General features: G+C 52.8%; 2 protein-coding genes across 4 annotated transcripts in view; one reads left to right on the top strand and one right to left on the bottom strand.

Annotated features, from left to right (window-relative positions):
• Positions 1-300: 300 nt before the first annotated feature.
• Positions 301-2,199, bottom strand: XBP1 (X-box binding protein 1). Its single transcript, XM_070950433.1, is given in 6 exon segments — positions 301-1,168; positions 1,292-1,390; positions 1,393-1,497; positions 1,573-1,677; positions 1,778-1,874; positions 1,961-2,199. Coding segments are annotated over 6 exon segments (1,095 nt in total). The 5' UTR covers positions 2,122-2,199; the 3' UTR covers positions 301-640.
• A 2,569-nt stretch (positions 2,200-4,768) lies between these two features.
• ZNRF3 (zinc and ring finger 3) overlaps positions 4,769-22,358 on the top strand; it is a 32,018-nt gene continuing 14,428 nt past the window's right edge. For 2 of the 3 annotated variants that reach the window (XM_070950859.1, XM_070950857.1), the window contains exons 1-7: positions 4,769-4,870; positions 14,945-15,070; positions 19,001-19,075; positions 20,007-20,138; positions 21,113-21,223; positions 21,649-21,816; positions 22,139-22,241. In XM_070950859.1, the coding sequence (XP_070806960.1) occupies positions 14,945-15,070; positions 19,001-19,075; positions 20,007-20,138; positions 21,113-21,223; positions 21,649-21,816; positions 22,139-22,241 (715 nt within the window). In that variant the 5' untranslated portion in view covers positions 4,769-4,870. Of the gene's footprint in view, positions 4,871-10,760; positions 10,800-14,944; positions 15,071-19,000; positions 19,076-20,006; positions 20,139-21,112; positions 21,224-21,648; positions 21,817-22,138; positions 22,242-22,358 lie in introns of those variants that run through there. The other variant, XM_070950858.1, reaches the window with a different exon arrangement.

The following is a 22,358-nucleotide window of genomic DNA, read 5'->3' on the forward strand; positions in this document are numbered from 1 at the left end:
GAACACTGTTACCTTCCCACCAAAGGTGGTCCCTATTTTTCTACCTGCATTTTTACATGCTTTCGAACTGCTAGGTTGGCAGAAGCTGGAACAAGTAACGGGAGCACATTCTGTTATGCGGCACTAGGGATTGAACGGCTGAACTGAATTATTTCAAGATAATTGAACTAGTTTGCCAAATAATATGAATGGCAGAGTTTGTGCAGAACCTTAATGGGACCAATTCATTCCCCCCCCCCCTTTTTGAATGATCTTCCACTGTTACCTCCCTCCCACTTTAGAACAAAGGTAGGAAAAATATCACTTGCTCTGCCTTTTAATTACAGCAAATTTTAAATATCCTGCAGGAAAATAACTTTCAAAAAATACAGTATGTGTATATTTACATAATATCTGACCCCACCGCCTTTATTTACACATTGAAGCTACTGAGAGGGATTAGCGATTTCTCCCTAAGCAGGTTCCCTTCTTTCCAACAAAGCTGACTTGGAAGGGCAATGGAACACCTTGATGAGGCAGGTGCCAGGCAGAGGCGACATACAAAAAAAGCAATACTTAGGAATATGATGAAACACTTTCAAGAGGAACATTCTTCCAAAACACCTGTCCATCCAAGGGCTGTCCATAAGCTAAGCAGGTATCACACACTGATCAGCTGAGGAAACAGCTCCTTGGCAAAGGCCTCCTCCCAGCTGCAATCTGTGTCCACAGGAGAGGACAGGTCACTGAAGGGGGAGGGGGAGCCTTCATAACCCGAGTCACTGGCTGCATCCAGCAGCGAGGGAGGCCTCTGGTCTGAGGAGAGCAAATGGGAGAGGCCCAGGTCAGGCAAAAGGGTATCTGTAGGCTCCTCCTTCACAGAGATGGGGGCCGGCAGGGGAGGAGAAGCAACCACTTCCTCCAGGAGTGCACTGGTCTGGGTGGCCGCTTCCGATATGATCTCCAGGAAGAATGGTTTGGTGTATTCATGATCAAAGCGGATCAGTTCATTAATGGCATCTTGCCTGGGTGGTGCAGGCCCCAAGGAGGGACTGGTGGAGGCAGGTAAAGGAACAGCTGCTTCTCCACACGCTTCCTGCTGCAGCTTCTCAAAGGTTGCCTGGGAGCTGCTGCAGTGCAGGAACATGTCTGGGTCCAGACTGTCCAAAATGCCCAAGAGGAGATCAGACTGTAAGAGAACAGATACACACACACACCATTTTGCTGGTTAGGACAGGTCATTCAGAGGATCCCCCTGACATTTGCTCCTAGCTGGACCTTATCAGGAAGGGCAGCAGCTATTTTTACCCACCTCAGCATCTGAAGAAGCCAGGCTGTCTGTGCCCAGAGGGAGGCCACCTTCATCCTCTTCCTCCTCCTCTCCCCCACTGTGGAGGCAGAAGACTGCTGGGCCTGTCCCTTCTGCGGAGGAACACGTAGTCTAAGTGCTGCGGACTCAGAAGACCCGGTCTCTGCCCCCCCAGGGGCGATGCTTGCTGTCTCCTCCTGCGTTTCCACCTGCGGGGAAGGGTCCTTGGTGAGACGGGCGGAGGCAGGCGCCCTGGCGGGGCCCCTCGACCTACCGATCCTCACCTTCAGCGCGGGAAGTCCGAGCCGGAGACGCAGATCGTGGTTCTCGCGCGCCAAGCTGTGTGCGCGCTCCCGCAGGCGCCGGTTCTCGGCCAGCAATTTCTGGTTCTGCGAGAGAGAGGGAGAGAGAGAGGCGGTGAGGGGGCGCCCGACGGGACGGCCGACAGGCCGCCCTCCACACCCCGGCCGCCCGCCCTCCCCGCCCCACCTCGGCTTCCAGCTCGACGGCCTGCCGCTCCAGCTCGCCCATGCGCGCCTTCTTGCGGTCGCGAGCGCTCTGCGCCGCCACACGGTTCTTCAGCTTCCTGGAGGGGAGACAGAAGCGGGTGAGAGGAGTTCGCGTGGCGCCGCGTGGCGCCGCGCAGCGCCCAGTCCCCGGTCCCGGCCTCACCGGCGTAGGGCCTTCTCTTCCGGGCTGAGGTGCGCCAGGCGCTGCCGCTTACGGGGCGGCGGGGAAGGCGAGGGAGCCCCTGGAGCGGCCGCCGGAGCCGTCGATGCGGCCGGCAGCAGGAGGAGCCGCGGCGGCGCTGCAGGGCCCGGCAGCGGAGCCATCCCGCTGGCGGTGGCGGCCTCGGCCTCCCCCTCCTTCGCGATCGACGAGCCCCCGAAACGACCGGCTCCGACCGTGCGTCGAGCCGTCTGCGCTTGCGGTCGTCCGCGGCTCCCGCGCATATCTCACGTCGTGGCTTTCATTGATTGGCTGCCGTCAGGAGACACCCCCATGGGGACGCTTGCCGATTGGCCTCTGACAAGCACAGGCGGGGCGCGATTGCGTCAGGGGCGCCTGACGCAAGCCTCCGGCCTTCGCCGAGCGCCACGCTGGCCGCCCGCACCCGCGCAGCCGCAGAATGACGGCGGCGAGGGAGTTGGGGTGGGCTGGGTTCGTCGGTGCGCGCGAGCGTTTCCTCCCGCCCTCGGTTGCGTCGAGCAGGGCTCGGGCGGAACCCGCGGAACCGGTTCCTTCGAGGAAGCGGCGGCCTCCGCACATCCTGACTGGGCGGGGTTCCCTGTAGCCAGCGACGCGACCGGGCTTAGTCCGGGGAATTCCAGCTCGTTACGCACCGGGGACTTTTCGCAGCTCCCGATGTGTAACAAGAAGGAGAAGCCCAAATTAACCGCGTGAAGGAAAATACAGCGCAGTGAAGAGCGCAGTCACGTGCTCCTTGCGGGCGCAGCCGCTGAGCTTCGGTGTGGGAAATGCAGGCGGGTTCCTCACCCCGAACTCTGGCGGCCGTCACCCCGCTGCTGCCAGAGAGCGCTGTTGGACGGCTGCCGTCATAGCGGGAGGTCTGCGCGGATGCGGCCTTGTGCAGACCGAGACACGACCTGAGCCCGCGGTCCGCCCCCCCCCCCCCGGGGACGCAACAGGCAGGAGTCGGGAGCGCTTGGTCCTTGTTGCTGCGGTGGGTGGGCGCCGGGATCCTTCCGCGCTCCGACCAGCAGAAGGTTCCGACGAGCGAGCGAGAGGGAAACGGCAGAGGCCTTAGCCTTGGCGGTCGCCAGCTGATGGTCCTCAGCCGTCGGATGCCGCCGCTGGACTTTGTCTGAAATGGGCGGCGGATCCTTGGAGATTAGTCCCGCTGCATAAGCAGGGATCTCTCTATATTCTAAGCCAGCGGTTTCAGAGTGTATTTTATTGAAAACACCACCCGTACTCCTATGTGCTCTGGTTTGCTGTACTTGACCCGCCATTTATGGTGCTTCAAAGGAGGTTTAAAAATTTGCAATATCTAAAGGGACCGGGGAAATCTGCCTAGCGATCTTGCAGCCCCAGAGCAGAAGCCACTTGATAGCCAAGGCTGGTTGCCTGAAGCAGCTGAACACGGCTAATGGCACTTCTCCTCCCCTTCGCGGGCACAACCACAGCTTCTGTAGAAAGAGCCATTGCTCTCTGACAGGCTATCCGCCTATCTAATGTTTCCTCCAGGTATTTGCAGCCCGCCCCGTTTTAGTGGACTCCGGGCGTGAGCATACAGGGAACTGGGCAGGACATGAGGGCTACAGAGCCGTATCCGATACACAGCCTGAGCGGCTTTCCGCCGGCAGGTCTCATTTTTTAGCAACCAGCAGAGGAGCAGATGACTCGGGCAGCAAACCGAATTGGTGTAAGAGCACAAGCCGCCCGCAGACCTTCCTTCCTCTCAACTTCCTTCGGGTTTGATGGCCAGTGCTCTTCTGGCGCCCGGAGGAGTCTGCGGGTCCCGGGCTGGAAGGGACCAGACTTCCGCCTCCGGGGCCTTCGACCTCAGGAGGTCTGCAGCCCACCTTCCTGCCTGCTGGCCGGATAAGGGGTGCTGCGAGGGGCCGTTCCGGGAGCCTGCTGCTGCTGAGAGCTGCACAGGGGGCCCGTCCCGCGCTGGGCAAACTGGTTAAGAAAGCCGGCCCGTCAGGGCAGCTCCATCCCCTTCTTGGCTCCCTGCCCCCCATTTTCTGATAATCCAAGTTTGCTTCACCCAAACCCTTGAAGCGGCTCCCCTTGAACGTCCGCGGGGCCGCACCCGTGTTCCTCTCGTGTTGTGGAAGAAGAACGGGAGTCTTCCTCCAACGCTGACGCTACTGCTCAGGACGGGGGTTGGGGACCACAGCTCTTTGGCAGGAGGCGGCGGGTAGCCGAAATCTGGCTTTCTAGCCAGCCACTCGGCCACCAGCTACAAGGTGGGCTTCCACCGCTGGATGCCCCTCACTTTGGAGGAGCCCTGCCTGGAGGCGTAACCCCCACGTTCACCCTTTCCGGGCTCCCCCAGCCCCGCCCAGACGAAGTCACCCGTCAGGTCCCGCGCTGCCCGGCCAGGAGGCGGCGGCGAGGCGGGCCGGGCCCGGCCGGAGGCGGGGACAGCCGCAGCCCCGTCACGTGGAGCGGATGAAAGGGACGCGGCGGCTGGGCCGGGAGGAGGAGAAGGAGGAGGAGGGAGCTGCCGCCAGCCCGCCGCCCCGCCGCCGCCGCCGGGAGACAACGCTAGGCCGAGGCGGAGGCCGGGCAGAAGGAGAAGCCGCCCGGCGGCGCAGAGAGGCCCGGCGGCGCCCGCGACGCGATGCGCGACCCCGGCCGGGCGCCCCCCTCGCCACCGCTGCCCGGGGCCGGCGCGGGGGGCCCGCCGGCGCGATGAGGCCGGGCCCGGGGCCGCTGCTGGTGGTGGCGCTGGCGGCGGCGGCGGCGGCGCTGGGCCGGGAGGCGGCCTTCGTGGAGGTGGTGCTCTTCGAGTCCAGCCCCGGCGGCGACTACACCACCTACACCACGGGGTTGCAGGGCCGCTTCTCCCGCGCCGGGGCCACGCTCAGCGCCGAGGGCGAGATCGTGCAGGTGAGCGGCGGCGGCGGCGCGGCGGCGGCGCAAAATGGCTCCGGGTGGGAAAGCGGCGGCGCCCCCTGAGCATCTGCAGAGCGCACGGGCCCGGGATCCGCGTGGCGCCCGGGCAGGAACGGCCGCTCCTCGGCCACCTCCCCGGCGCTTTCGGCCGACTTTCGTTTCGGGAGAAGGCGGCTCGCGGGCCGCCGAAGATCACCCAGGCTGCCCGAGAGCAACGGTCCCGGCTCGCTCGGCCGCCCTCGGGGGTCTGGCCGGAGACCTGGAGCCTGATCTAGGAAGGCAGCGTCTCTTCGTGGACGGCATCGCGGGGTCTGCTGCTCCTCTTTAACCGCGGGTGGGCTGAAGAGGCCGCTTTGGGACCCCCCCCCCGCCTTCGAGCCACGGGAGTCCAGAGCCAAGGAGATGTGGGGCCAGTGAGGCTGCAGAAATCCGAGGGCAGCCCGCGGGTGGCTGCTGCTGTGCTCGGGTAGCCATTCTGGCTGAACGTGGGTTTCGGGTCAAGGACCCAGGAGCTGCGTGTGTATTTGCGGGCTCCATTCCAGAAAAGCGAGCCCCGCAGATGCGCTGGGGACGGGCCAGGGTGGAAGCGTTGATGCGGCGATGGTTCCCGCACGGAGGTTTCCGAACGTTGATGGGCAGCATTTGCCCTCGCGTGATCGAGCTTTTCCCCTGCGAGTAAGAAACACGGGCTCTGTGCGCGTGTGTGTTGAAGGCAGGTCTGCAGAGGAAGGGCTTGGGGTGGAGGTCACTTCACAAGGGCTGCTCCAGCTTTGAGAGGTTCTGGATTAGGAAGAAGTGTTGCCCTGCAGTGTCCCCCGCAGAGCCCAGAGGCTGCCGGTTAAATTCTAACAATTTGCATGAAAAATGTGTAATCACCTTATTAAAACTCGTCTGCTACTGGTGAACCTTTTTTTTCATTTCCTCCTCCTCCTCCTCTGCTTATGGTGAATGCAGCTTCTAGGGGTGCTCAGCTCCCCCCCCCCACTTTCGCTCTGCCTCAGATCAGAGGCTCACATGTTGAAGCCGGCAGTGCTAGAGGCTAGTTCCTATCTGTGTGACAGCATTTTTAATTTAACAGGACCAGCTTTGATCTTGCATATTTATAGGCAGCCTCAGATCACTCTAGCCTGTACTTCTTTATACTGTAACTGAAGTTCTTTCTTTCATCTTGAAGCCTTTGTGGATATGCTGTTTATTTTGGGCACTGTGGAAAATGGAAGCAGAGGCAGGAATGAAAATAAGGGAAAAGGCTTTCTCAAAACTATATATTCTCTGCAAGTGCAAACATGGCTGTGTTTGAATACAGTGGGGTACTGAGGCCTGAGATCAGCCCCTCTGACTTGTAGCAACATGGCTACCTGAATCTAGCCTTGGATTTTTTGGAAGGCCCCTTGTTTTTCCCGCCAGGGGTTGGAGCTTTGGACTTGGTTCAGGAAGGGGCTGTGTGTTCCCTTCCCGAAGCTGATTTTTCTGGAGTTTCCCTGAGGCTGCACCAGTTGCAAGGCGAATGTTGGGGCTAACTAGGCCTGCTGTGAGGGCAGAGGCCTATCTGCTGCTGACGCAGCCCAGGAGATGGAGGCTGCCCCCTTAAATAGGCATCAATACAAGGAAGGTGGCTGGCAGCACAGCAGAAGTCCTGGCTGCTCTAATTGAGGTGCCAGGGAAGAGATCCCTTCTGGGGTGGGGTAGGAGACGGGGCACCTTTTTCTGCTCTGAGAGGCTTAATTGGGAATTGGGAAGTCATCCATCTCTTTTCCCCAACAGTGGAGAAATGTGGAGAAAAATTAATTTCAGCTTTCCATTAGCTTCTTGTCAGGGAGGGTTCCCTTAGCTAAGCCCAAATGTTGGTTTGTCTTTGGCTTAGTACATCTGGTGAACTCAACCATTGATGTTTATAAGCCAGGATTTGTGGCTCAGGAAATCATAGAAACAACCCAGGGTAGCCTAGACTCTGTAGTCTTTCCCACTTTTTAATGGTGGGTCAGGTATCCTAGTGTCTTTTTCATTCTCCACATAAATGATATTTTTGGTCAATACTACTGACGTACAGAGCAGAGCTCTGATCATCTGGAGTGCCAAAGAGGGTGGCTAACGATGCAGCTCCAAGATTGAAGTGGGGAGCTTTGCAGAGCAGGAGAGAATGAAAAAGTCTCTGCCCGACTTCTGGGAAGAGGGAAAGTGCCCAGGTGCCTCCTGCGAGTGGCACTGCAGATGTGGGGTGTAGGGTGCTGCCTCCCACCACCTTCACCCTCCTCCTGGCTGCTTGTCACCATTTCCATTGGTTCTGATGACAGAGCAGCTCGAATAGGCCTCCGAGGCTGATGTGTATGAGAGAAGGCAGCTCTTCAAGTTCTTGTGTGGCTATTGTCACAGTAGCGGCACGAGGTTCGCATTGGGGCTTGTGCTGATTCCGCAAGTGAGACAGATGGGCAATGCCTAGTAAGAGAACCAGCTGGGCGGTAGCGGTGAGGCAGACCTACTGTAACAGCATCTTTGCTGGAAGGTCCAGAGCACACATTGTGGAGCAGCTGTAATTGTAGAACACCTTGTCTGGGATTGTGTCCAAAGGCAGGGATTTCTAAAATTCTTTACCTTGAATCTTTGAAGCCGATGCTGGATGCACTGTTGTTCCACACATTTGGGGGTGGCTGGGTAAGACTTGTTAAAATAAAGGGTTTCTTTGTGAAGTGGTAAGCAGCCTGAGAAACATGCACAGGGGTTCTGGGACGTCTGTGCCCAGAGTGGTGGTGTACGTGATGCCCGAACCTTACCCCACAGACACTTATGGCCATCTGATGGATGTGAACCTCCCAGGAGAGCTCAAGGGCATTTTCACTCCCTTCAGTAGCGGGCAGGAGAGGAGGGGAGTGTTACCCCTTTCACAAGGGTATCTGGTCCATGAGCTGCACAAAACTCTTAATTAAGCTGAGCCCTGACGGCATAGCTGTGGAATCTGTTTCCCTAATGGTGTGAACAGATTTGCAAATTCTGGGGCCAAGTGGTTTTGCCAGTGTGCTGGGGACAGAGGCATATTCTGGATTGGGACTATTTGAATTTTAACAGTTGTGTAGCCATAACAGCAACAACCATCAGTTTAGCTTCCAGATAATGGGAAGTAATACTAGTGGAAACAACTGTACCTATACTAATTGATAGAATTTGGTTATTATTCTTGCAATCCAATATTGCTTATTACTTTTTTTTTTTTTTTAATTTGATTTATATGCCGCCCTTCTCCGGAGACTCAGGGCGGCTTACAATGCGTTAAGCATTGTAACTTTTATGTTTTAATGTCTCTAAAATCAGCTAGATTTCCCCCCAATTGAGGTGGGAGTAAATCATTTTAATAATAATAACAATAATAATTGGAGGAGGGAGAGGGGATGCTAGAGTTTAATTTTGCGTAAAATGTAAAATAAAACTATCTTAATAACAACAATAATTTCTGCTTTGATTAGACCAGACTTCAAGTTCTGGATGTCATGCTATAAAAAGAATTGGACAAACTGCCCCCAGTTCAGGGAAAGGCAGAGAAGAAGAGTAGGAGATTAGAATTAGTCCTGTGAAGGGAGACTGAAGGAGCTGGCCATGCTTAGCCCCTGGAAGGGAAGACGGAGGGGAAAATGCAGTGCGCTTCAAAGGGCCAAAAGGACATTACACTGAAAGAGACGATCCCTCGGCCCCAGAATGCAGAACAAGGAATTTCTGAGTACAGAGATAGTTGGTGGGAAGTGAGTCCTCTCAGCTCTCTACTTCTGTAAGCCAAGGAAGGACAGAACCTGTTGAGTGGTGTTCTTCTGGTGCCAGCTTTTGCCCTTAATTTTGCTCCCTGCACTGCCTGCTTCTGTTTTCCAGGAAGGCATCTTCTTCTTCCTGATGAGCTAATTCCTGGGCGATCTTCTGATGTCAGCCTGGTCCTTGGAGTGTTGCCAGGGGAGGGTAGAGGGCTGCCTGTGTGGGGGCTGATGAGACCATAGTATATGATCCTTGGGCTTCCTCTGGATCACCAGCGCCAATTGGCCTCCCCTTGTCAAGGCAGAATCCTGCCCGAGCTCTTGCTTGTGTCCTCTCTGCCTTCCACGGTGCAAGTTAGTGTGGGGCACCATTTTGGTTTTGGACTGGAAGGGCTTGTCCCCACAGCCTCAAGATTAGCCTGACACACAGGGCTCTCCTGGCTTGCTCTGTGGGTTCCAGAACCATCACCAACCACCCATCGGATGGTGGCACAGCCAAAGGGCTCGGGCACAGCACCCACAGAGTGTTCTTGGAGCGGGTGCCTTCTCCGGACCTCTATCCAGCCTGACTATTTAGAGGGTTTCTGCAGGAACCGAGTCTCACCTTAGTCACCCAGCTGAATTCCTCAAGCATCACACCAAGCTGTCTGAGCTTGGTGAGAGCGTGGGCAGTCAGCTTGGCTTTTCAGCCACACCAAGGGTGGCTCTTTGGAGGCTCCCCAGCTGCCTTCCTCTTTTCCTTCTCCCTAGCTAGTGTTGGCAGTGGTGGAAGATGCCTGCGTTCAAAGGGTTAACTCCTCCCTGTGCTTTGCAAGCAGCTGGCCCATTGCGCTCCTTGCTGGGCTGTACAAAAATACTCCTGCTTTGAAGTGTAGTCAGAGGTGGATAAGGGGAAAATCTGGACTGAACTGGCCTCCCGGCTGCCTCCACCCTTGGCCCTGGCTAATGTGATGGCAAGGCTGAGCCAGACGCTGCCGCCCCAAAGCAGCACAGCCAGCCACAGCTTATTTCCCCCTCTCTTCTTGTGTCTGAACTGACAGGGAAGTCCATTGGTGGGAGGGGGCAAGGCTCCTGCGGATGGAACAGCATGGAGTGCCTCTGGTAGTTTGGCCTGCTTGCCTCCTCTTCTGATGGGTGCAGGTCTCTGGGGAAGATCTGGCTTCTGCACTGATTCTTGATGATGTTTAGACCCCATGGCTTTGCTGGGAGAAGTGGCAGGGTCTCTTGTGGTGCAAGGGATGGCTTGGCCTGTCAGTGTACTTCCTCCTGGTCCTTCAAGCTTGTTGGCCTAACCCGACCTCCCCACTTGCTGGCATCATCCAGGCATCTGGTACTGAGCTTCTTCGGCTGGGGTACTGGGGCTCCCTCATGACTTGGCTCCTTCTTTTAACATCCAGACAGTGCTATTCCTTAGAACAATAGTGAGAAATTTCCAGTGAACCAAGTGTGGCCACTAGACTGTTGTTGGCTTACATGAGTGACACTGGCTTTGTGGTTCTTTGTTGGAGAAGAACTGATTTTGAGGGCCAAGATTTTGGCAGTCCAGCAGTTCTTTTTTAGGTTTTACTCCAAGCTTCACCTCGTGGGTGAATTTCAGTAAGAGTTTGATTTGGACAATGGGCAGTTGGCTTGATTCAGAAGGTAACAAAAGCAAGTAATGGGTGGAACAGCAAAGTCTGGCCATTGGGCGCTCCATCCCCCTTGCTTGCTGGGGGTGGTTCTGGAGGGGTAAGAGGGTGTGTGTGTGTGTGTGTGTGTGTGTGTGTGTGTGTGTGTGCTGCGAATTGATCTACAGGGAGGGAGATTGCCCAGTTTCTGCCTCTGTTTGAAGCTCCCTTGGCAGAGGGAAGGGAGGAGTGGAGCCGGGAGCAGCGAAACTGTGGCTCAGGGCTGGCTCAGGCTCCTTTCAGCCACTGTTGGGAAGTCAGAGCAGCAACAGCAAATGGCTACCATCATCTGGGTCCATGTTGGAGAGATTAAAGCCCCTCTTGCCTCACCTCATCTGCCTTAAGTAGCTGAGAGTTTTACTTGTTCTAGTCAAGGATTTGGAGGTAATTTCTGCCTTCTTCCCCATGCAGACACCATTGCAACTCCACTTGCAGCTGGTCTTCCTCATTTTTCAGTAGCCGTCTCTGCCTGGAGATCGGAAGGGGGCGTCCTTGAAATCCTGAGCACGCGGGACAGAATTTGTAAGGCCTCCGATATGAGGAATGAGTGCAGAACGTATGGGACTGTGTGTGAAGAGCCTTGTGCTTAGCTCAAATAACGCCTTGTTTAAACTCCAAAGAATGGAAACATGTCAGTGATGCAAAGCTTAAAGCTCAAAGGCTCCTAAGTAGATTGTCCTATTAGAAAAGCTTGCTCATAGTTCAGTCTATGGCTCCTCAGTAATTCTGCAGTTTGTGTTTAAGTACTTATTTCCATTTAGTTCTTTGGGTCTGGTCCAGAGGTCCACTTTGCTTCACAAAGTGTGGGATTACAAATCCTGACGCCAGCATCTCTACGAGAGCGGTCGCTGTACAGGTCCTGCTTCAGCTACACCATCTTGAAAACAAATAGCTATTTTGTTTTATCACAAATAGGTTGCGTGTTGCTTTGATGCCCTTACCAAACTGAGTTTAAAGCACTTACTTGCAGGGAGAAGGACCATTCTTGGTTCATTGGTTCAGCAGCTATTCTGGAAGTCTGGAGTCATCTGACCTGGAAAGCAAAGTACCCTGGATTACACACACACACACACACACACACACACACACACACACACACACACCACCGCCTCTCGAGGAAGATTCCCTGCACTTCCCACAGACTGGAATGCTGGGCTGGAAGTCCGCTTCTTCCTTCCCACCTTGGCTGGGGGGTGGGGGAGGGCAGAGAAAGAGACCTGCCTGGTGAGGAGGTGTCTTCTGGCTACAGTTAGGCCATGAGTGTCCAAGCCTGGCGATGAGCTCCTGATTTGGCCCAGACTCGGCCAGCAGGAATGGGTGCTGTTGCTGCTGCTGCTCCTGGGGTGCAGGGCCCCAAATGTACCCAAGGCAGAGAAGATGCTGTCAGCTCTCCGCCCACTTCTTTGCCCTGGAGAAGGTTCAAAGCCGGCCGCCACTGCGGCCAAGGCCTTCAAAGCCAGGTAGGCCGAATGATACAGAGAGCGTTCCCTGATGCAATCACAGCAGCTTGTGAGACTGGTTTCTGGGTTTGGAAAGGGAGAGACAAAGACATCCTTGTTTGCTTTGAAGGGGGCAGGGAGGAGGGAGTACCTACCAGGCCCACGGAAGAAGCCTTTTCCTTCTGTGACCCTGGCTGTAACCCTGACTGGACCTGAAAGAGAACAATCTGGGCAGCATTCTGCCCTGAGTTTGCTTCTGGCTCACTTATGTCGGGGGAATCGCAGTCCTGGTTTCTAAGGTGAAGCAAGTTTGCCCCTAGAAATAAAGGTTTAAATGTCTTGATTTGGACCCTCAGCTCAAATTTGTGTCTCTTGCATCTTATTGCTGTTGTGTTGGATGCTAGAATTGGGTGCTCTAGCTCCTTCCCCCCCTCCCCCCGCATAACAGGACTCTTCCACCTGGCAAACTGCAGAATGGGGGGTGTCTGTTTGTGGAGAAGGGACATTGGCCAGGTCACAGCAAGTGTGCATGCTCTGGAATGCTACCAGGAGGGTTGTCCCGCCCTCCTGGTGGCATATAATTCAGTTTAATAATGGTTTGAACATATTTTGGCAGAATGTACAGAAAAAAAAATAACAAACATCTACCAGGCCATATCTCCAAGTGTTTGTTTCCTGTGCTAAAGTTAAATTCTAGAATCTGTTTAAAAAAAAAAACAGGTATTCAAGAACAAACTTTGTTGCAACCTGAGAAGCCCAGGTAACCTTTCCTTCCTTCCTGGACCCTGACTCTATCTTCTGTGCCATCAGTGGACTTTGGGGAACAAGGCTGTGGGGGCGTGGACAATGGTTGGGGGTGCCTATTCAGGGCGCTTTCCGGTCTTTTGCAGTCTGATCTGCAAAGACTTGCTTATCAAACAAGAAAGCAATTCCCCCTCACATCTTACATCTGGCATATTTGCCTGGAGGTATCACTGCCAAAGGACAAGGTACTCTGGACCTAGATTTTGGCTGATGTCTAAGTTGCGTGTCCCTTCTCAAGGTACTTTAAGCTTTTAGGAATCTTGTGATCTTCAATTCAATTAAATCCTTTGATCTGTATATTTCAGGATGGCCTGTGGATTAATTGTACAGCGAGCCCTTTTCAGGGCAAATAACTCCTTTTTCTAACCGAATGTTTTTTTCTGAGGGCTTAGACGTAGAGCAATATTCTCCATGACTGTTTCCTGACGGGCAGACAAAACTACTGAGATTGTACAGGGTGATATGGTGGGAATTAGAAGCATCTTGTCTAATGTTTTTGTTGGGAGAGGCGTAGGAAGGGGGTTAGCGGTAGGGCTGGTGAGATTGGGGAGGGGTGTGTGAGGGTACATGATAAATCTGTAAAGCAAGGGAAGGAAGGAATTGTCTGTCTGTCTCAGATCCAAAGCTCGAATCGAAAGTGACCGGTGGCCTTGGCTGGTTTGACTCTCCTTGTTTAATGCTGAGGACAGAGATGAGACTTCAATTTCAGAAGGGTTAGAGATCACTGTCCAGAGCAGGGTGTCATATGGGGACCCCCGGAGGTCCCTGAGGCTCTTTCAAGGGGTCTGCAAAGTCAAATAAATACATATTTTAAAATGTTTCAGTTTAATTTCTAAAACAATAAATGTTGATAGTTCTAGCTCACATAAACCAAAGCTCTTAGGGATCCCCAGTCTACAAAATGATTGAGAATTGCTGGTCTAGAGATTAAAATCTTTGATTATCTCACTTTTTATGCAAAGCCACCTGCCAGTTAAATGGGCTGAAAGAATCATTGCAATTTAGGATTGGCGGCTGCATGTATAACCTGAATGCCAGATGGGAAAGAATAAATTTAGCAATCAAGGCCTTTGGTCTACTTCAGCTGGGTGGCTCTGATGACATCAAACTACTGTTTGAATGTGAAAAATTGCTTGGGGTACTCAAGAACCATCTCAAAAATTAGCTTTTTGCCAAGGAATGCGAATGAGAAGGGAAGTGCAACTAGAGAACAAAAGTTGTCTTCTAGCGGTGCAGAGGAAACAGTCTGGAAGGCATGATAATCTGCTACAAAGGGTCAAGGGAAAGGTAATTTGAATGTTTGTTGGCTACACACAAACACACCCCTGAAGAAACCAACCTGGCGGAGAAGCAAGCCTCTCTGATTCAATATATCCGTCTGGATGGACAGCCTGCTGTTAGCCACTGTAATCAAGGCTACTATAGATAGCAAAGCAAAATTACAAGAAGGAAGGAAAAGAATTAGAGCTATCCTTTCTGGAAATTAAGAAACAAAGGTGATCGATCTCAGTTATTGCTTTGCTTGCAAATATGGCAACAAGGATGTATAAGCAGAAACCGTCTAGAATTACATGTTCATTTATGTAAAAAGTAGATTGAGAATTAATTGGATTCAAAACAGCACAAGCTTGGAATCCCTGGCAGCAGCAGGTCTTACCAACTTGGAAATTCTTGTGGCAAGTGCCCAAATAGACCAGCCATCATTTTTGTATTCTATGTGTTTTATCTTGTGCCTGTTCACTGCCCTGAGTCCTTCGGGAGTAGGGCGGTATATAAATCAAAAAAAATGAAAAAAAAAATGAAAAAATCAGAGGAGAAGACAGGTTGCCTCTCACCCCAACCTCCAAGCACAGCTCTTCTTCTGCCTGCAACTTTGTCCCAAGGCACATAGTTTGGGATGCACCTTCTCCGAATGCCCAAAGTCAGAATCGTTCAAGAAATACAAAAAATCTAGGTTTTGCTTGTGCCTAGATTTTGTGAGGGGGAACTTACCATAGACTCCTAGGGCTGGAAGGGACCTTAGAGTCCTTCTAGCCCAACCCTCTGCCCAAGGCAGCAGGGGACCTTATTGCATCCCAAACAAATCTTTTCTTGAAAACCTCCAGCGATGGGGCATTCACAGCTCTGTGAGGCAAGCAGTTCCACTGATTAATCGTTCTGTTATATTTTCCTTTTACTTTGTGCGGGGGCTTCAAAATAGAGTCTTTGCAACAAACTCCTGAGTGGAAGCATGGATAATTCCCGCTTGCTCCCTATTGGGGCCATTGGGGCCCTTCTGATGAAGAGTTCCACAAGGAAACAGACATCTTGCACAAGTTTTTCAGTCTTCATATGGGGCAGGAAAGCAGTGAGGTCACGAAGGAAAAGAGCCGCCAGTGGGATTTTGAGGTACATTTTCACAGAAGTGCTCTCCTCCTTTCTTAGATGCATCCATTGGGACTCTGCAACAACAATGATGAAGAAGACTTATATGAATACGGCTGGGTTGGAGTTGTGAAGTTGGAGCAGCCTGACCTGGAACCCAAACCCTGCCTCACTGTTCTGGGCAAGGTAAGGAGGGCAGAGAACTTTCCCTGCAGCAGGGTCCTGGCTGGGGGGAAAAAACCTGGTGTGATGGTTTGCAACTTGCTCCAGAACAGCTTTCTACTCTTTTTGACCCCGCAGCTTTTCTAGAGACTCAGTTCTGCACCAGTCACAACACGCCAAGTTTCAGCCTTGTAAAACCCATGCAAATTTGCCAGTGTTTAGGTGTCCTAGAATGTGTAATAGGATTCATAGGAAAATGGTAGAATATTTATTTCCCAAAAGTCAGCGAGCTAGTCTTGTTGCAGTAACGAGCAACCATTGTAGTTTATTTAACAAAGATGTGCAACATGACACAAAAATAACCTCCTGCTTAACAGAGGAATGCAAGTAGTTAGTTCAGTAGATTTTTGGGAAAGTATCTTGTCTGGTGGGAGGTTAGCCATTGACTAACATGTATTCTTGCCATAGTGGTGGAAAGATGCAGCTAGGCAAATTAGGCATACATTATGCGGCTTTACTAAGGGAGGCTTTTGAGACATTTCAGCAAACAAGAGAGAACGAATGTCTTCTTTCTGATGGTGCCGCATTGCTTGCCTGAGGATGACCCGAACTGCATGTCATTGACAAGAAATTGATGGGTGGGTGGGTGCAATCAAGGCAAGACGGTATACATTCAATATTTCTGCAATTTCATCCACTCCTTACCGAACCTAATTTTAATTATTGCAAATTAGCAGCTGAGGAGAAGAGAGTCCCCAGTCCTCTCCAAAGTCTAGTTAATTGTTTAAATACAAATCTGCTTATGCGGTTGGGGGCAGAGTAACATTTCTGTTTGAATTGGTGTTTCAGAGGGGAGGCCAGGGTCGGAGCCTTCCTTTCCTGTAGGGCTTCCTCAGATATTGGTAAACTTGTTCCTTTGAACAACGTGTGCACATGATGAGGAGCACGGCTCCCGTTGTCTTAATGCTGCCACCGGATCAGGAGCCAGGCAGGTTAATTCAAAAACATCTGGAAAGCAGCCCAGTCAGTGGTTTGACAGGGGTGTGCCAACCAAGGAAGAGAGAGGAGAATTTGGGGGCGGCAGCGGCGGGAAAGAGAAGCTATGCATGTCGTCCTTCAGCTGGGGCTGCAGATAGAGTGGTGCCAGAGATAGCAGGGCTGGGTAAAATCCAGTAGGTTCTGGATAACCGGTAGCGGAAATTTTGGGCATTTCGGAGAACCAGTAGGAGAAATTTTGAGCAGTTTGGAGAACCGGCAAATACTATCTCTGGCTGGCCCAAGAATGGGGTGGGAATAGAGATTTTGCAGTATCCTTCCCCCAGGAATGGGGAGGGAATGGGGATTTTGCAGTATCCTTCCCTTGCCACGCCCATCAAGCAACATGCCCACCAAGCCACGCCCACAGAACCGGTAGTAAAAAAATATGGATTTCACCACTGGTCTGATTCGAGGCAGGGTTGATGATAGCATGACTCCTGACCAAAGGGGGGTGGGGTTTGTTTGTCCGAAAGGAAATCGGGAGATGCCAGTCCGGTTGCCTATGAATGGCAGAGCATTTGCCAGGTGGGTCTTTGATGGAGGAGGCGTTATCAGTCGGGAAGGGATGCGCTGCCCTCTTTGTATGCAGAGGTCTATTTTTCATAGTGGCCTCCTGAGCCCCCCCAGGAGGAGGTGAGCTTTAAGGCTGCAGGGTCTGTAAACAGGGCTGTAAGAAAACGAGTGGTGTTTCCTTCCTAGTGTTGAACACTGGACCAACACATCCCCAAACAAGGGCCTGGTCCTCTGAGGTAGCCTTTGCCCGAGCTGCTGCTCGGTCTGCAGGCTGGACCTTGTTGGCTCCGAGGAAGGGGCTGCCCTGCTGGGAGTCGTTCTCGAGCAATGGCTGGAATCTAAGTTGTCCTGCTGCGGAATGGCTCTTTGGCAAGGGAAGACCCCTAATTAGAGGCAAAGGCTTTCTGTTTTTGTTCTCCTTTAATCCTTACCCCGAGGCCTCTGTGTTGCGGCCCTGCCTGTGCTTGTGCGGAAAGAAGGCTCCAGTTGTGCTTTGTAATAAGACCTCTTCACAGTGAATCAACATGCTAATGTCAGATCTGGGTTGCCTCGACCTGTCCTGGGAGCTTCAAGAACGCCGGCTGCTGTAAAAGCCGGATCGATGCCCTTGCTCTACTCTGTGGCTGTTTCCTTAAGAAACCTCCTCTTTTGCATCTAGCTGAGGAATGGGCCAGAGGCCTCATGCTTTGCTGACCAGGAAAGAGGGGACCCAGCAGGGAAAGGAGCACGTGGCGCCCTTTGGCTAGCCACCCCAGCAAAGACTCTCCCACAACCCACTCCATTCCCGAAACAGAAGCTGTTCCACCTCACATAGTTTCGATGGATCAGGAGCGAAAGAAAATACATTTAGTCAGACAGAGTCATTAACAGAATTCCCTTGGGAGCAGCCCAGGTGTGTTTGGCTTGGAAAAAAGGAAATAGTTATTTCCCCCCATAGACACAGCACTGAGTGACGAGCGCTCAAGCACGGGAACTGCTGCATGGGAATCGCCTTTGGTATCTGCCACCGGGAGGGGGGCAGTCCCCCCCCCAGCATCCCTCCTGGTGTTCCACTTACAGCTCTGCTTCTATAATTTAAGCCACCACCGCACACCTGCTCTTGAGCACCCCAGTCTTACTTGTGGGGTTCCCCTTTTCTCTTGATTTAAATCTCCCCGCCCCAAGATACTCTTAATCTAGCCAAGGAACTGGGGGAGGGGAGGTTCAGGGAGTGGGGTCCAAATGCCTCAGAGTACCAGCAAGGTTTGCTTCAAGGAAGACTCTTCGGAGGACATCTTGGGCTGTGGGAGACCTCGGTACAGAGGCAGAGAAGGAGGGTTTAGAGGATTAAGAAGAGATTGGACAGCTATTTTTCCGGAATGGCATAGGACCTCCAAGTTCCCTTCTAACTCTGTGGTTCTGCTATTCTGCTTTATGGCTTGAATTTTCTTGTTTGGGGAGGGGGAGCTTCTTTCCCTCTTGGGGGGGGGGAACGAGGGGAAGGAGGTGCGGGGAAGCTGCCTCCTGCTCTGGTATGTTTGTGGCTTGGCCGCTTTGATCTCCTGCCAGGGAAACCTGGAAGGTCAGGCCAAGCTGCAGCTAAGCTCCGGAGACCGGAGAGCCGGGGAATGCTGGAGCGGAGCCCCACCCACCAGACTGTTGCCTGTGTGTCACTTCCTGAACCAGGCACTAAGAAAGTCCATGCGCTGCCCCCTTAGAGGGCAGGATCAGAGAAAGCCAAGAAGCAGTCGGAATTGGACAGGGCTCGCCAAGGACTTTCTGGAACTTTCCCCCTCCCACCGTCTGCACCCTTTGAAGCAGGCAGAGTGCCGAAAAGCTGGGCCTCTTCAGCAACAGACAAAATGCTGGGTGGCCTTCAGAGGGGCCTCGGGTGGCAGCTAGGGTCTGCAGCATTGAATGAGACTCACTGCAGATCAGAGCTGGAGGTGGGGAGGCTAGAATCTGGCTCAGGATCCAAGTGGGATGGGAGGCCTTTTAGTCTCCAAGCGATGTGCTGGCCGTCTTTGTCCGCAGTGTATGGCCCTGCTCGTGAACTCTCCTGGTCAAGGTAAGACGGCTCTTCTTTTCCTGGGGGGGCTCTTGGTCGCCACCCCCACTTCCCAAATTACCAGAAGAGGAAAAAAGCAAGGAAGGCTCCCTTGGCTCAAGGTTGCATTCTAGTGACCATATGTGGTAACAGGCAAAGAATGTTTGCAGGGAGTGTGTGCTGGTGGGGAAGGAGCTGTGAAGAGTCTATGCTTTTGGGGGCATTTCATTACTTCTGATGCGCCCCCCTTCCCACTGAATCCTTTTCTTCCCCCCTCCTAGCCTTTATGTTGTGAGGGGGGAGGGGGGAAGGAAGGAAGGAGAGAGGAAACTGAGACAGGGAGCTGATCTTAGGCCCCATCTCCCTCTTCTTTATAGGCCAAGCGAGCAGTTCAAAGAGGAGCCACAGCTGTCATTTTTGATGTGTCCGAAAACCCAGATGCCATTGATCAGGTATGCATCATGCCTCACTCTCTGTATGAGCATGGGTCAGTATAAATTGTTCTTTCAGTATATCTAGCAGCGGATACAGGAAAATCAACACCTTAACCATCAGAAGCAGTAATAAAAAATACTCGGTAAAGATTTTTTTTTTTTTAATTTATATGCCGCCCTTCTCTGGAGACGCAGGGCAGCTTACAAGGCGTTAAGCAATAGCCTTCATACTTTTGTATATTTTATACAAAGTCAGCTTATTGCCCCTACAAACCAGGTCCTCATTTTACTAACCTTAGAAAGGATGGAAGGCTGAGTCAACCTTGAGCCTGGTGAGAATTGAACTCGCAATAATTGCAGGCAGCTGGAAGCTAAATACTACCTTTAACAGTAGCATTAGTCTGCTGCTCCACTCAGGCTCCTTTTGTTGGTGTCCACTTGAGTAAAAAACCCTAAATAACAAGGGCTTGCTTTGGCCTGTACAGTAGAATTGGGGCTCCATAAAATGGTTGCTGACCCAGTGGAAACCTGTTGTCTGTCCCCCTGTCCCCCCCACCCAAATCCTCATGAACTTCGGAAGGAGGGAGAGCAGCTGCCAGTCAGCCATGTCTGCAGGGTTGCATGGCCAGGCACCTCTGTTCAGACACCTGTGCCTGAGATTTCCTGCTGCTGGGCCATAAGGAGTGGTTTGAATTGGTCCACTGGTCCACTTGGATCACCCCTGATGGCACTGACCTCTCAGGAGTCCAGTTTTGTTTTTCATACCAATTGCAGCTCTTGGCTTATCTCCAAAGGCAGTGCCAGGCAGTCCCAAAGGCTCTGCAGATTGGGTGGGGATGGGGAGTGAGGGTAGAGACTGGGTCTCCTTTGAGTTCCTGCCCAGCAGAAAGACGGGGGGGGGGGGGGGACGGGGACGACAAAGGCATTCATGGTGTCTTCTTTCTTGCAGCTAAACCAGGGCTTGGAGGACCCACTGAAAAGACCAGTTGTTTATGTGAAAGGGGCAGATGCAGTCAAGCTGATGAACATTGTTAACAAACAGAAAGTGGCGCGGGCCAGAATCCAGCACCGTCCACCACCAGTAAGTCCTCAGGGCAGGGCAGGGCCGGTTAAGTGACCAGACTACCTTTAAGTTTCCACATCCAGGTTGTGGTCATAGCCTCCTCTATTTGTTGGGGGGAGGGGTTCCGATAGGTCATTTGATGGCCTCCAGCTGTCAGTTCTAGCTCCTCTGATAGGCTCTGAGTCCCCCTGGACTTTCTGGCCTCCGGCCTAGTGGAATGTTTCTTCAAAGAGTATTTTCTCCCCGAGTGCCATTAAGGCACTAGTCAGATCATGGTGCTTTTAAGAAAATCTAAAGAGAATCCAGACAGTGATCAACAATCACTCACTGTGGCAAAGGGAAGAGTTAGAACGTCTCTTGATTCCCAAAGGAGGCTGTGATCACTCTAAAGCCAGCAGAAGTGGTCAAGGGAGGTTTGATTTTTACCAGATTTTGAGGGTCAATGGACCTACAGGGTCGGGTGGGTGAACAGAGGACTTACCAAATCTTATGATGGTGGCTATTCAAAAAGGTGGTCAACCAAATCGCCTGCTCTGTCTTTGATGGAGAAAAGAGCAGCTAAAATGGAGGAGGACTAACTACAAACGGAGATGTGTTTTCAAACCTCCGCCCAGAGGAGGAGCTCAGCCAATTAGAAGTAAGATTTTGGAATGCCTCATTCCCTTTCAGAAGGCACATCTCTTTGGCCTGGCATTGGATGGGTTGTCCGGCACCATCTCTAAGGTCGTTTCTACTCTGGTCTAGGGCTGCAGCAGTCCTATAGGTTGAGCTTCTGCCCAGGACTCATTTACCCATAGCGTTTTTGTACTTGTTGTTTGTGAGAAGCGTTGACATCTGGGGAACCCAGCTTTGCTGTGAGAGGTGATTAGCTGAGCAATCTCTGGGCACGAGATAGTTCTAGCTCTAGTTTCAGGTAACCAATTCAGAAATCTGAGGCAGGAAATCTAATCCGCCTTTTTTATCTGCTGCTTCCTCCACCCTCGGTTCTAAAGCAACCCACCGAATACTTCGACATGGGGATTTTCCTTGCCTTTTTTGTGGTGGTCTCTCTGGTTTGCCTGGTTCTTCTCATCAAGATCAAGCTGAAGCAGCGTCGCAGCCAGGTAAGAGCCAGACAGACCTCTTCAACCTGGTCTTTTTCTTTTCTTTTTCCTCCGCCTCTCCTTCTCCCTTCGGTGCCACCTGAAATCTCAGCTGGAGGTTTCGCGGCAGCGTTACATTCTCTCCTAAGCAGCAGTCCTACAGGATGGCCTTGAATATTTGGGGCTGGACCATTAGCTCCAGGCAACCTGGAAAATGTAATGAGTTATGGAAGTTGTAGCCTGAAACGTCTACAGGGCACCAACTAGGAAAAGCTGTCGCTTCACTAGCCGATTCCAGCCAGGAATAGCCTCCTTTCTCTTCCTTGCTGGAATGCGACCGAGAATTGGCCACCTGAGTCAGGCTGGCCTGGCTGCCCTCTGATCCTGAGGCTAAGAATCGCTGCCGCTGGCCATCGGCAGCCTCACCAGGGTGTCTCCTGTTGCAGAGCTCCATGAATAGGCTGGCTGTGCAGGCGCTGGAAAAGATGGAGACTCGGAAGTTCACGTCCAAGCTGAAGACGCCCTGCGAAGGCAGCTGCGGTGCCCTGGACACTCTCAGCAGTGGGTCCACCTCGGACTGCGCCATTTGCCTGGAGAAGTACATGGATGGGGAGGTGAGGCACTAGAGGAGGCCCATCAGTACAAATGGTTTTAGCTTTTTCTGAATTTCTGAATGGCTTGGGCAAGATCAGTTAGGTAAGGTGGCTCGTGCCCCGGCTCCATCGGGTGAGACTCACTCACGTGAGGGATCGCCACAAGCAGAGCTGCCTGGGTATGAGGAGAGGCCTCGCCCATTCCCCCATCTCTTTGGGCACCTTCCTCTCACCTGGGCAAGCGAAGCAGTGTAGTTTTGGCCAGCACTTCCCTGGCAAGCTCACAGCAAGCTGCGGGAGGAAACCAGGCAGGAGCCTTTCAGCTGTGATGTTACTTCTGCAGGAGCTGCGCGTGATTCCCTGCACCCACCGGTTCCACAGGAAGTGCGTGGATCCTTGGCTTCTGCAGCATCACACCTGCCCCCACTGCCGTCACAACATCATTGGTGAGTTGCTGGAGCTTCCCTCGGTCATGTCCTTGAAGGAAAGGGCAATGTTCAGAACTGCCAAAGGCTCATCCCCCTGCCAGGGGGTAGATTCTTCTGGCTGGCAGGCAGTATTTG

This window comes from Pituophis catenifer, unplaced genomic scaffold (assembly GCF_029215685.1).
Source record: "Pituophis catenifer annectens isolate HBS135680 unplaced genomic scaffold, rPitCat1.0.hap2 SCAF_10, whole genome shotgun sequence".
Taxonomy (NCBI): domain Eukaryota; kingdom Metazoa; phylum Chordata; class Lepidosauria; order Squamata; family Colubridae; genus Pituophis; species Pituophis catenifer.